The 12,603-nt window shown below is 46.4% G+C and overlaps 1 protein-coding gene across 3 annotated transcripts in view; it reads right to left on the bottom strand.

Annotated features, from left to right (window-relative positions):
• Positions 1-12,603, bottom strand: part of MSRA (methionine sulfoxide reductase A) — a 194,125-nt gene that overhangs the window by 50,181 nt on the left and 131,341 nt on the right. For all 3 annotated transcript variants that reach the window (XM_083432791.1, XM_083432792.1, XM_083432793.1), the window contains one exon: positions 9,426-9,532. In XM_083432791.1, the coding sequence (XP_083288917.1) occupies positions 9,426-9,532 (107 nt within the window). The remainder of the gene's footprint in view (positions 1-9,425; positions 9,533-12,603) is intronic.

Genomic DNA, 12,603 nt, shown 5'->3' with positions numbered 1-12,603 from the left:
GATCCTGAAGCTGAGGCTCCAATACTTTGGCCATGTTCCTACTGCAGCAAAGCTCTTTGCAATGCTTCATATTAGGATCATAAGACGAGGCCTGCTAGATCAGAATAAAAGGGCCAAACAAATCCCTATATTGTGATGTGCGTCTGCTCACAACTGCAGAATTGGTGTTGTGGTTGTGGGACCAGGGGCTGAGCTGGAGAGAAATAAGCCTCAGGTTTTCATCATGCTATTGCAAACATTAGCGTTGTCACGGGCATACACACTGTGGCTCAACCAGAGCAGTTCCAAACTCACAGGCCGAAGAAGTTGACTATCCTGAAACAAACCATCTTATTTTTTTAAAAAAGTCACATTAGCTAGGTGTTATATTTCCTGGCACTGCTAATACAGCTATGAATTGATAATGTGACTCTGGGCATGTGCAAAGTGTTTTCCCCCTCCCTGCTTAGCAGAGCTGGAAAAAGCTGAAGCAGTTTCGCGCCTGCATGCTGGAAAACTAAGGCTGGTGCTTACGAGTCTGAAACATTTATTTTTAAACAGAATGTGTGAGAGACGGAGGGAGGCAGAGAGAGAGGAGAGGGCACGGATCAAAGGAGAACCGAGTTTAAAATTAAATCTGGTCCAGGTGCAGAATGGCCCTCTCGGTCGCTCAATTGTCATAGCAATTCTGATGACAGCTGTGCTGTAAATGGAAGTTAATTATAATATCTGAGGCCTGTCATCTGCATTTCCGCCGTTTGAACTGGCAGGAGGAAAGGCCCCCACGTGCAACTCCATCTGAATCCCAAGCAGTTCAAAAGGAAACGCAGCGAGATGTTAAACAAAAGGAGCCCAGCGCTCTCGCACTTCCCAGCTTGACGACTGTCCTTTGGCGACACCCGCACTCGAGGGTCAAGATAATGGCCTTGACCGGCAGGGGACCAGGGCAGGTGGGGAGGGGAGGGGGCTCTCGACCGCGCGAGCCGGGCAGGGTGCGCAGCTGGCCCTTCAAGTGACCTCTTGGGTGATGCCCTTCTTTGACATTGCCTGTTAATGCGTCCCGGGCGAAGGGTTGATGGGAAACAATGGCAGGCAGGCACCCTGCGCAGGCAACCCTTGACACGGCGGGCCTTTTCTTCCTCCTTTTGAGGATGCAGCCAATGGGCACGTTCCCCAGGCTGGCTGCCATGGCAACCACACTGCAGCTCGGTAGCACATTCGAGGCGTCACGTGAAAGAAGATGAATGTGCTGCACGGAAAGGGGGGGGGCAGCAAGGAGCCGAGGAAGGAGGCCGAGAGGCAGACGATCGAGCTCAGAATTATACATTCCCACCAGGGGGAGCGAGTCCTTTTTAAAGTGCAAAGATGGACCATTTCCATTTTTTAAAGGGTCCCAGGCCATCACCGCTGTACAAAAACACACCACATATGTAACACACCATATATATATATATATATATATATATATATATATATATATAAACACACACACACACATACACATAACATATATACAGTGGTACCTCGGGTTACATATGCTTCAAGTTACATACGCTTCAGGTTACAGATTCTGCTAACCCAGAAATATTACCTCAGGTTAAGAACTTTGCTTCAGGATGAGAACAGAAATCGTGCTCCAGCGATAGCGGGAAGCCCCATTAGCTAAAGTGATGCTTCAGGTTAAGAACGGACCTCCGGAACGAATTAAGTACGTAACCAGAGGTACCACTGTAACGCACTATCTATCTATCTATCTATCTATATTGCATGTTATATTTTATATATATGTTAGGGTTGCTATATTTCAAAAAGGGGAAATCGGGACACAAAAGTTGAGGTTTTGGCCAAGTTTTTGTGGCCAAAGTTGTTGATCCCAGACGCTGTATATGTGTGTACACGTGTACACATACACACAAACACACACACACACACTGCATTCTTCTCCATTACAGACCTGAAGCAATGATTGTTGTTTTAAAACCAAATGCAACTCTGACCCAATGTTTTGGGAAGATGGGGAAGAATGCCTTCCTACACAGAGAATCTCTTTTCTCTCTCTAGCGATTTGCACAGGAAATTAATGACACATGAATCCCGAATTCATTGCACTGGAATCCCAAAGAAAATACCCCCCCTGAAATGCCTGTACAATTGAACAAATCTACATTTAACTACCCATCCAACAAAGTTATCACTCAGACTTTTATCATTTATGTAAGTGGCGATACTGGAGTTGCACCAGTCGTCGCTGCTTAAATAAGAACAGCTGCTGCCTGCACACCGCAAATGTTAATCGTTGCTGCCAGACCTCAGGCCCAGCGTCTATGAAGTTTCATTTGCACCAGGCCTGACCAGTGCTTAGTTCTGGGACCTGCAGTCTGGACAAGGCTCACACCTGGAACATGTAATATATTAATGAAGAAACAGGTCCCTTGACCATGTGTGTAGTCAGCCCAGTGGGCAAGGAGATGGGCCTTTCAGGATGGAGTGTGTGGGTTTCAGGTAAGCTTCCATACTTTAGACTTGTAAACAAGGCGCTGTCTGAAAGTAACAGCAGCAGCAACAGGGACATACTTGCATTCCATTCTTCAACTAAACCTATCTAGAGAAATGAGTAATCAGCTCATCACAATTAAGCCACTCTTGAACAAACCAATAACCAGAACAAACTAAGAAACAAACCTATATTTGCAAACCAGGTGTTAAGATCCCACTAACGTGGGTGGCGCTGTGGGTAAAACCTCAGCGCCTAGGGCTTGCCGATCGAAAGGTCGGCGGTTCGAATCCCCGCGGCGGGGTGCGCTCCCGTTGCTCGGTCCCAGCGCCTGCCAACCTAGCAGTTCGAAAGCACCCCCGGGTGCAAGTAGATAAATAGGGACCGCTTACTGGCGGGAAGGTAAACGGCGTTCCGTGTGCTGCGCTGGCTCGCCAGATGCAGCTTTGTCACACTGGCCACGTGACCCGGAAGTGTCTCCGGACAGCGCTGGCCCCCGGCCTCTTAAGTGAGATGGGCGCACAACCCTAGAGTCGGACACGACTGGCCCGTAAGGGCAGGGGTAACTTTACCTTTACTTAACACCGCAGAACACATTCCACATTTTTATATGCAGTACCATGAACATTTATATTCTGCTTTCCCCTCTACACTACAAGCTTTGTATAATGCCAGTAATCCTTTCAACTCTGCAAGGGAAGTCAATATTATTGTGTCAGAACTCGGGTGGATAAAGGCTGAGGGTGAGCATTAATGGCTGGGTTCCAGCTGCCCAGGTGAGCTATGCTATCTGACATCTTTCGCTGTATCCTTAGCTGGAGGCCCAACAATCACCATTCACGAAAGGCTGGTTAATTTGAGTTTCGAGGGAAATCCCTGAAGCTGAAGATCTGAGAGTTTTTTGAAAAGCCTGTAAGTATTTTCCCAGTAGCCGTCTACAGAGTACACTTATTTTTCACTACCAATCAATCCCCGAGGTTTTAGTCAACCAACTCAGTGGTTCCCAATCAGGGGTCCATGGACCCTTGGAGGTACGTGGAATGCACCTAGAGGGTCCACGGCCCCTTCCCTTGACTCCCCTGCAACTATACTTTTGTCATTTTCACATTGTAATACAGTGGTACCTCGGGTTAAATACTTAATTCGTTCCAGAGGTCTGTTCTTAACCTGAAACTGTTCTTAACCTGAAGCACAACTTTAGCTAATGGGGCCTTCTGCTGTCGCCACGCTGCCGGAGCACAATTTCTGTTCTCATCCTGAAGCAAAGTTCTTAACCTGGAGCACCAATTCTGCGTTAGCGGAATCTGTAACCTGAAGTGTATGTAACCCGAAGTACCACTGTATCACAAATGTTATGGTCTGTTTTAGCGCTGCACGATTTTTCAATATACACTCATACCTTGGTTCTCAAATGGAATCTGTTCCAGAAGTCCATTCGACTTCCGAAAACATTCAAAAACCAAGGTGTGGCTTCCGATTGGCTGCAGGAGCTTCCTGCACTCAACTGGAAGCCGCAGAAGCCACGTCGGACGTCTGGCTTCTAAAAAATCTTTGCAAACTGGAAAGCTTACTTCCAGGTTTGCGGCGTTCGGGAGCCAAAACGTTCGCGTCGCAAGGCGTTCGAGAACCAAGGTACGGCTGTAGCGGTGATAACACTGCGAGAACTGTTTGCAGTTACCTATGCAGCAATGTGGGACGCGGGTGGCGTTGTGGGTAAAAGCCTCAGCGCCTAGAGCTTGCCGATCGAAAGGTCGGCGGTTCAAATCCCCGCGGCGGGGTGCGCTCCTGTTGCTTGGTCCCAGCGCCTGCCAACCTAGCAGTTCGAAAGCACCCCTGGGGGCTAGTAGATAAATAGGGACCTCTTACTAGTGGGAAGGTAAACGGCATTCCGTGTGTAGCTCTGGCTCGCCAGAGCAGCGATGTCACGCTGGCCACGTGACCCGGAAGTGTCTCCGGACAGCGCTGGCCCCCGGCCTCTTGAGTGAGATGGGCGCACAACCCTAGAGTCTGTCAAGACTGGCCCGAAAGGGCAGGGGTACCTTTACCTTTTAATACGCAATAGCCTATGTAAGGGAAGGGGGCACATACTGATGTGGCTACTGAGAAAAAGGCAACTTCAGCCAGTATAGGAAGGAGTAAACGTGAGCTGCTTCATTTGACTGCGCTGCAGTCATGTCTCAAGGCCACCAGAGGGCAATGAAATAAACCAGGTTCTCCCGTGGTCATAATTCTGAATTTCAGCATCTTACAGCAGGCAAGTCAATTACAGCAGCTCTCCCCTTTGCTGCAATAAAATGCCATTGAATAATGTGGATGTTTATTTGCTGTGGCAGTTGATACTTAACACCAATTTGCACATTTGGAAGAGATAATGACAAGTTTGGAGGGGGGCGGGAGGGGGGAGGGGGGGAGAGATGATCACACAAGATATAATTAAACAATTGCAATAGTAAGAAATGATTACACCAACACAGAAACAGGGCAGGTGATGCCCAACAGAGAGATAAATGGGCTATTTAGCATGAGCAACAACTGCAGAGTCAAATATATTAATGCCATTAATGCGGATTCGAGGCAAATATGTTTTGGAGCACACCGCGCAATTGTCCGGGGCCATGAAGTGCAACCCACAGATATTCCTGGCACACCACCACACGTGCCAGAACCAGACCTAGCCTATCCGAGGCATCCCTTGGGCTAAGAGACCGTAGGGCTCTGCACCCAATTGACATGTGCCTTCTGTGACTGGTCAGAATAGAGGCAACAGAGCCTTGCTGAGAAACAGGTGACCCTGGACGGGGTTGTTACCGGAAAAATCCGAGGGCTCCCTTGGACAAAAAGTAAAGACACCAACCAGAGTAAATTGGAGCAAATCAGCAGCCTGTAGGCTTGGCCTTTATTGAACTGTTGCAGCAGGGTGTTCCCCTCACTCGCAGGAGAGAGGAAAGGCCCAGAAAATGGTGTGCAAGACCTTATAAAAACTTTTGAAATTCCCATCGTCTAGGTCAAGCCCACCCCCAGAAACATCATGCATACATTACAGAAAGGAGGGGTTGAGGGAGGAGTTGTGGTGGTAACCTGAGTGTCCTGTCACCTAACCCTCCCCATGAGTCATTTTCTGAAGACAAAAGGTAGTCGCAGTTTCCTACCCTCTGAGGGAAGATCTGATCATTGTCCTTTGTTCCAGTCTGTGCTGAATCCATTCCCATATGCAAATTCTTTGTGATCTTGATTGTCTTCTGTCTGGGATCATCAGGGTTGACATAGCAACTGGGCAGGGCTCCTGTGGATGTGCTGGGCTGGCCTGTATCAAACCTTCCCCATTTTGTAGTCTTTCCTTCATGGAGTAAAATAAAAGTGGAACAGTGCAAATCTGATGTATGGTTGATTTTCTATGAATTTATAACAGAAGTGTAGCGTATGTAGTGTGTGAGTGTGAGTGTGTGTGAAGTTTGTACAAACTGAATGATGGGGGGGGGGGGTTCCTGCTACAGGGTCTGCTGCAATGGATCTTACAATTCTATTGGTGGATGGAGCAGATCAGAAGGCTTTCTAGGGGGTCAGAGATTATATGAACTACCCTGGCCTACCATAGGGACAGAAGGGAATTTTGTTTGATCTGCATGTTCAAGCAAACTAACCTAATTCACACCTTCCAGACTAACACACAGACTGGAATACAATTGTCTTTGGATTTTGCTCTTCTCCAAATGTTATGATACAGATTTCAGCTCTAAAATGTACCCAAATGCATTAAAAGAAATACGCGCTTTGTGATAAACTATGTTTAGGAATGAATGCACTGAACTAAAATAGTCCTTAATCAAAATGTTGTGATAACATATATATTCAAGTAACGTCTAAATACAAACTTGCATACTTTAAAAGAAAAGAAAAAAGCAGAATGAAAAAGCATGTGTGAAATCAACTGAGACCAGAAACAGACTGGCCCTTAGCCTATTTAGGGATGCCTTTACTGCTTTCATTCTATTTTGCATGTCGTAAAGTTTATGATATACTTTATGGAAGTGTGGCTTTTGTACAGTATATTTCAATAAATAAAATAAAATAAGTTTCTTTAGAGGCTTCCTTGATGGTATGGCTCTGCAATTCTCTTCTTCAGCCAGAGCTGGGCAGTGTCACAAAGTCTGAATTGCTGCCTGACACCCTTTGTGTCCCATGTTCAGAACCAACTGTGGGCTTGAGTCCAGGCAATGACCTCTGCAGGAATATTTACAAGCTCCTCCAGCCCACCTTCCCAGCCAAAAACATCTAATACTGAGAAAAGCAGGTATAACATGCTGATTGGCAATTTACTTATCCTCACTGACTCAGTCCACAAGTCAGATAAGGAACACAAAAAAGCAACTGCCCCAGATTTTCCAGGGCGTGCTTGTTGCACCACAGAAGGACAGTGAGAGAAATCCCCACCCCAGCACTCCTTATGACTTAAGCCCTAAGCAGCTGCTTAACACCCACATCTGCTAAAGCGGTCTCTAGTTCACAAAATCTTATGCTATAATAATACTGGTTATCCTTTAATGTGCCACAAGCCTCTTGGTTCTTTTTCTGCTGCAACTGACTCTCTTTGCCTGGAAGTTGCTCGCTGAAAATTACAGCTAAACGACACTAAATTGCACCCTTCATTCACTGAGATTGCAGAAAGATTATTTAACATACTGTATATTAAATATCTAAGGCTGCAATTCCATATGTACTGAAGCCCTGATAGGGCTCATTTTTTCCAGAAGACACTGCACATTACCTAAATTAAGGACAATATTGTCCCAAGAACAGATAAACATGTTTCATTTAAACTTCCTATGAATAATTCCACTGACTTGATCTTTCAAGAAACATCTGTGCTGATAAGCAGGAAAAACGGTAAAGGAAGGGGAACCGCCAGATTAAAATGCAAGAATATTAGCATGGGAGGAAGCAAGGGAACAGCCTGGAGTAAGGCGAAAAAGAGAACAATGAGGTATACATGGAATAAGTAGTAAAATGAACCACTCCAGAGATAAAGAGACACTGAGAAAGAGTCTGGTGAGTATGTTTGGAACAGCATCACCTCTTTCAATTCATCGAAAGACTCTTCAGTCTCCTCCTTTAAGGAAGTCAAATATGCATGGGGTACAGTCTCTCTTGAGACTGTATCATCTTGGGCTGCAAGTAGGGAGCGACTGTGTTGAATGTACCCGTGTATGCGCAACCCCCCACCCCACCCAAAACCTTTGCCTGTGGAAAGGTATCCTATCAGTAAGGAGGAAAGGGAAGCAAAGGACTGGCTAGAGGCATAGAGACCCTCACAAATCAGGCTGCCATCCCTGATTAGAGGGCCAACGCTTGTGTGGTCGCGCGGTCACGTCCGACCTCCTATCAGTCAGACACAGGCCAGTACTTATCCATCCAAGTTGGCAGCCCAAAACTGACAGACAATGACAGGACTGCCAGCTCCAGGCTGAGCACACCAGGAGGGGAGCTGCGGACACTGAACCTCAGCTTGTGGACGCAATGAAGAGAGTCAAACCTGCCAGCTTAAAATCTGCTTAACCCTTCACAGGACACAGCTGACAATCTGTGCCAAGCAATCCTACATACATAGGTCTGGTACTGCACTGCCCTGTCCCCCTCGACCCATCCTCACCCTCTCCGTTTGGCATTCATCATGGCAAATTTCTGGAGGTGAGGAAGGAAAGAGTTGTCCTTTCAACTTTCTCCAGGACTGAAATCAAATAACAGCACTTAGAGCAACGACATAACTAGAACTACCCACAGCCCTCTGGGGAGGAAAACTATACTGTAAACCCAAGTTTCAATGGTTGCCAGCTGACAAAGAGAGCAAATCCAAATGTTAGGGGGCGAGAGGTAGAGCATATGCTTTGCAGGAGAAGGTCTCAGGTGTGCAAGGATGATGCTATTGCGTGCTTTAGTATGTAAGGAAGGGCCAACTTACCAATTGTCAGTCACTCTTAAGGGCTTTACACCTTAAGAAGAGCCTGCAGGATCAGGCCCATCTGGTTCAGCATTCTATTCTCGCAGCAGCCAATCAGATGCCTATGGGATTTCCGAAGGCTGGATCTGAGCACAACAGCACTCTCCCCACCTGCGATTCCCAGCAAGTGTGATTCCCAGCAACCTTCCAAGATACCCCCAGACAAAAACTATGGAGACAACCTCCTTGATGTAAGCCCATGTCTGACTACAGAGCTGGGAACTGACATACTGTTGAAGTATCTCTCTCTAGTGCATTGTTCAAACTCTTTCTAGGCTTCCTTAGAAGCTTATCAGGGGTTCCTCCGGGAAAAGATCATTAATGAAGGCTTGGGTTGACATGGACCAAGAGGTTTGGCCAGTGCCCTGTGTAAACAGCAAGGGCACTGCTGAATGGGACTCTGAATCTGACATAGGTTCCTCGAGAAATGCATAGACTCAGTGGCAAGCAAACAGATAAGGAAAGGGCTCCCTCGGGGGAGGAATATGAAAAGCATTGCTCTGGTGCTGAGTTATTTTTGACTGCCAAAAGCGTTAAGAAAAAAAGGATCATGCCGGCAGATTTAAATGCAGAAGAAGAAGAAGCTGCAACGGTATAAACCAATGTCATGCAAACCCCAGATGTTCCAACAGGGAGCAATGGCAACATCAGCATGGAGTTCACGGTTCGGAGTGATGAATTCTCTCTTCTGCTAGGTGCGACACCATGAAACAAGTATAGCGAGGCCAAAAGGATCTCTCATGTGAGTGCACTAATAGCCAGGCAGGAAACCCAACAGGGAGCTAGGCTCCAGGAAGGCTGGAAAATTCACGCTGGTACTTAGAACTCTGAGAAACTTTGCAGCAAAGTACAGCCTGATGGCTAAAAAGTTGATGATGGATTTTTTTTCCCCCAAAGGCCGGGTGCTTGTGGGGGATCTGAAAGTCCCCCTCACTGATACATTTTGCTCAGCCTTACCTTTTGGTAATCTTCTTTGGATCTCAAAGCAGCCTCCATCTGTTCTGGGGAAAACGTGTAGATGGCAGACCGATACTGTGTGCCGAAATCATTCCCCTGCCTCATCCCTAAGATTAAAGAAGAAAAAGAAGAGGAAGGTGTGGGTGGCTCAGTTCTACATCCCAGAGGGTGAAAATATAACCAATCAATCTAATGTTAATGTTGTCCTGCCACAGGTTTAGAAAAACAAGCCTTTCGCGTGTTGTACGCCCACAGTTGACATTTTTATCAAGTATTTCCCTCTTGCTTAACCAGAAGTGAATGCATATTATGGCTTGGTGACATCACTGGCAGCCAAGTACAGCTGTAAGGCATTAAGAGAAATCAAGAGAGTGATTGCAATATGTGCTGTCATTTAATTCACTGAAATCAAGAGGCTGCTTAAAAAAAAAAAAAAAACAGAGAAGGGGGTATCATAAAATCACTCAAAGAATCCAACTGTAAAGAGGCCTTTAGAAATTCTCTAATGAGTGGGGAGTGCTTATCGGAGGAGGCGGTTCTGCACCCTTATAGGAGCTGGAAAGTTTCCCCTATAATCCTGCTCTGCTTTAAATAGATTGAGGTCCCTGTGCTGGCTCCACGGCAATAGAAGCCTAAGGCTCATTTGTTACTTTGTCACTGGAGGGAAATGGGCTGAAGATTAAGAGAGGGCGGCATGCCACTGTGAGAAGCTTGAGTGAAAGTATGGATGCACACACCAAATTGATGGCATTATGCTGTGAGTTGGCACACAGTCAGACAAGGTGGAGTGGCCACTGACAAAGGAAGTTTGGGGGTGGCAAGAGCCAAGCTGAAGTTGGCCCCGGCCAGGTCAACAGACGACAGCCTTTCTGGCACCTCTGAAGCAGCCAGGTAGAATGGCGGTTGGTGGAAACAGTTCAGGTAAGGGAGGACCCAAATGGCAAGGGATAATGGCAGAAGCAGTGAGGGTGAGACCATACCTTAAGGTGGCATAACAGGACAGACCGTCTTTGCCTCTCGTATACAAGCCACCCCATGCGTGTTGCACCCATGGTTATCTAAATGACTCTGGGACTGCGCCACTGCGGCGCTGCGTTGTCAAACAGTTTGGACTTGCTTGTGAAATGGAATACAGTGGTACCTCGCAAGATGAAAAACTCGCAGGACGAAAGAGTTTTTCGTTTTTTGAGTTGCTTCGCAAGACGGATTTCCCTCTGGGCTTGCTTCGCAAGACGAAAACGTCTTGCGCCTTTTTTAAAAAACCGTCAATGCATTCGTATGGGAAACCGTCAATGCACAGTGGTGCTTCGCAAGACAAAAAAATTCACAAGATGAAAAAACTCGCAGAACGAATTAATTTCGTCTTGCGAGGCACCACTGTAGTTTGCCCGCTGGGCTGCAAAAAAGGCAGGCCAGGGGAAGAGGGAGATTTTGCCACCCTGTGAGGCAATACACGTTTCATGTAAGTGCCCCATTTATTGCTGTTTCATACAAGTACACCATTTATTTTCAAGAGAAAATAATAATAATATTGTCCTTGTACAACCTGTGTACAACAAAATTAAATGAGCCTCCCTCCCCCCCAAACACTCAATCTCTTATCAAACACTCCACCTTGCAAGTCAATTTTGCTATGTTATTTTCCGTTCAACAGCCTAACAGCCCACGGATAGAAGCTATTTTTTAGCCTGTTGGTATGGCTGATTATACTTCTGTATCTCCTGCCCGAGGGTAGAAGATTAAAGAGGTGCTGGCCGGGGTGTGAGTCATCCCTGAGAATTTTTCTCGCTCTCCTAAGGCAACGATCCCTTGTGATGTCATCCAGCGGATTCAAGGGACAGCCCATGATATCATGTGCTGTATTCACCACCCTTCGTAGAGACCATCTGGCCGTGGCTGTCAGGCCAGCATACCACACTGTGATACAATATGAAAGGACACTTTCTATTGTGGACCGGTAAAAGGAGTTCCTCAGTTGTTGTTTAACATTATTCTTTCGCAAAACCCTGAGGAAATGTAGTCACTGTTGGGCCTTTCTGACCACCTGAGTTATGTTGATTTTTCTAAGGTAAACTCCTAGGAATTTAAAGGAGGAGACTCTCTCCACACAGCCCCCCGATATACAACAGGACGGTTCCCCTCTCTTCCTCCGGAAATCCAACACCATCTCCTTTGTCTTACTAATATTTAGGTGCAAGTTATTCTCTAAGCACCATGCAGATACTTTTTGAACCTCCCCCCTGTACGCTGTTTCATCTCTGCCTGCAATCAATGTGGCCTTTAAAAAAAAACTTTTCTTCTTCTTCTTCAAAGCAGCACTGGTGCTTACTATCAACTCCCCCTGGCAACTATTGCTTGTGGAAATCTCAATAAGCAACAAATGAGGGAAGAAATTCAATTTAGGAAACAATAGTGTAGAATGACCGATCCTGATCATCCTTTCTTTGTCAAGAAGAATGTCTACCCAGGCAAGCACTACGCTGCCTGTGTGAGATGTGTCACCTTAAAATTCCACCTGGAAGCCTTAACTCCCCCCAGTGATGCCTTAATCAGCAAATCTGGAGCAAGCTTAGATTTGTATCACAGTCGCCAAAACGGAAGGTCTATTTACCGTTTTTGGCCAGGCGGTCTGAAAGTCACATTTTTCAATAAACTTTTGGGTTCCTGAAATTCGTTCCGATTGTGCAGATAAAATATCATGCATAGAATTCTGCAGGATGTGTTGCTGGTGTGTGAAAACAGTCCAGATCCAAGCATCCCCAGGCAGGCACCTCCAGGTGGTGGAGACGTCAGGCACCATCCTGGCGCCGGGGCATCTGCACTTGGTCGCAAGTGACTGATGGCTTGTTGCAAAATGCACTAGGCGCATTTCAAATGCTGCATATCACTACTGAAACTTCAGAACCAAATCCTCACCTACATAAAAAAGTTGAATCTGCTTCTAATATAAATCAAAAGTCAGGTGTCACTTAACCATCCCCACATACCACATTTTTCGCTCCATAAGTCGCACCTTTTTCTTCCTAAAAAGAAAGGGGAAATGGCTGTGCGTCTTATGTAGCAAATGCGTGGTCCCTGGAGCTGAATTGCTCAGGGGCGAAAAACAGATCATGCTCTTTTTTTTGAAATAGGGAAGTGGTTGTTGAAACAAAGCCACTGATCAGCAAGCGATGGGGAG

This window comes from Podarcis tiliguerta (genome assembly GCF_965153285.1).
Source record: "Podarcis tiliguerta genome assembly, chromosome: 3".
Taxonomy (NCBI): domain Eukaryota; kingdom Metazoa; phylum Chordata; class Lepidosauria; order Squamata; family Lacertidae; genus Podarcis; species Podarcis tiliguerta.
This window is presented reverse-complemented; position numbering and strand designations above follow the sequence as displayed.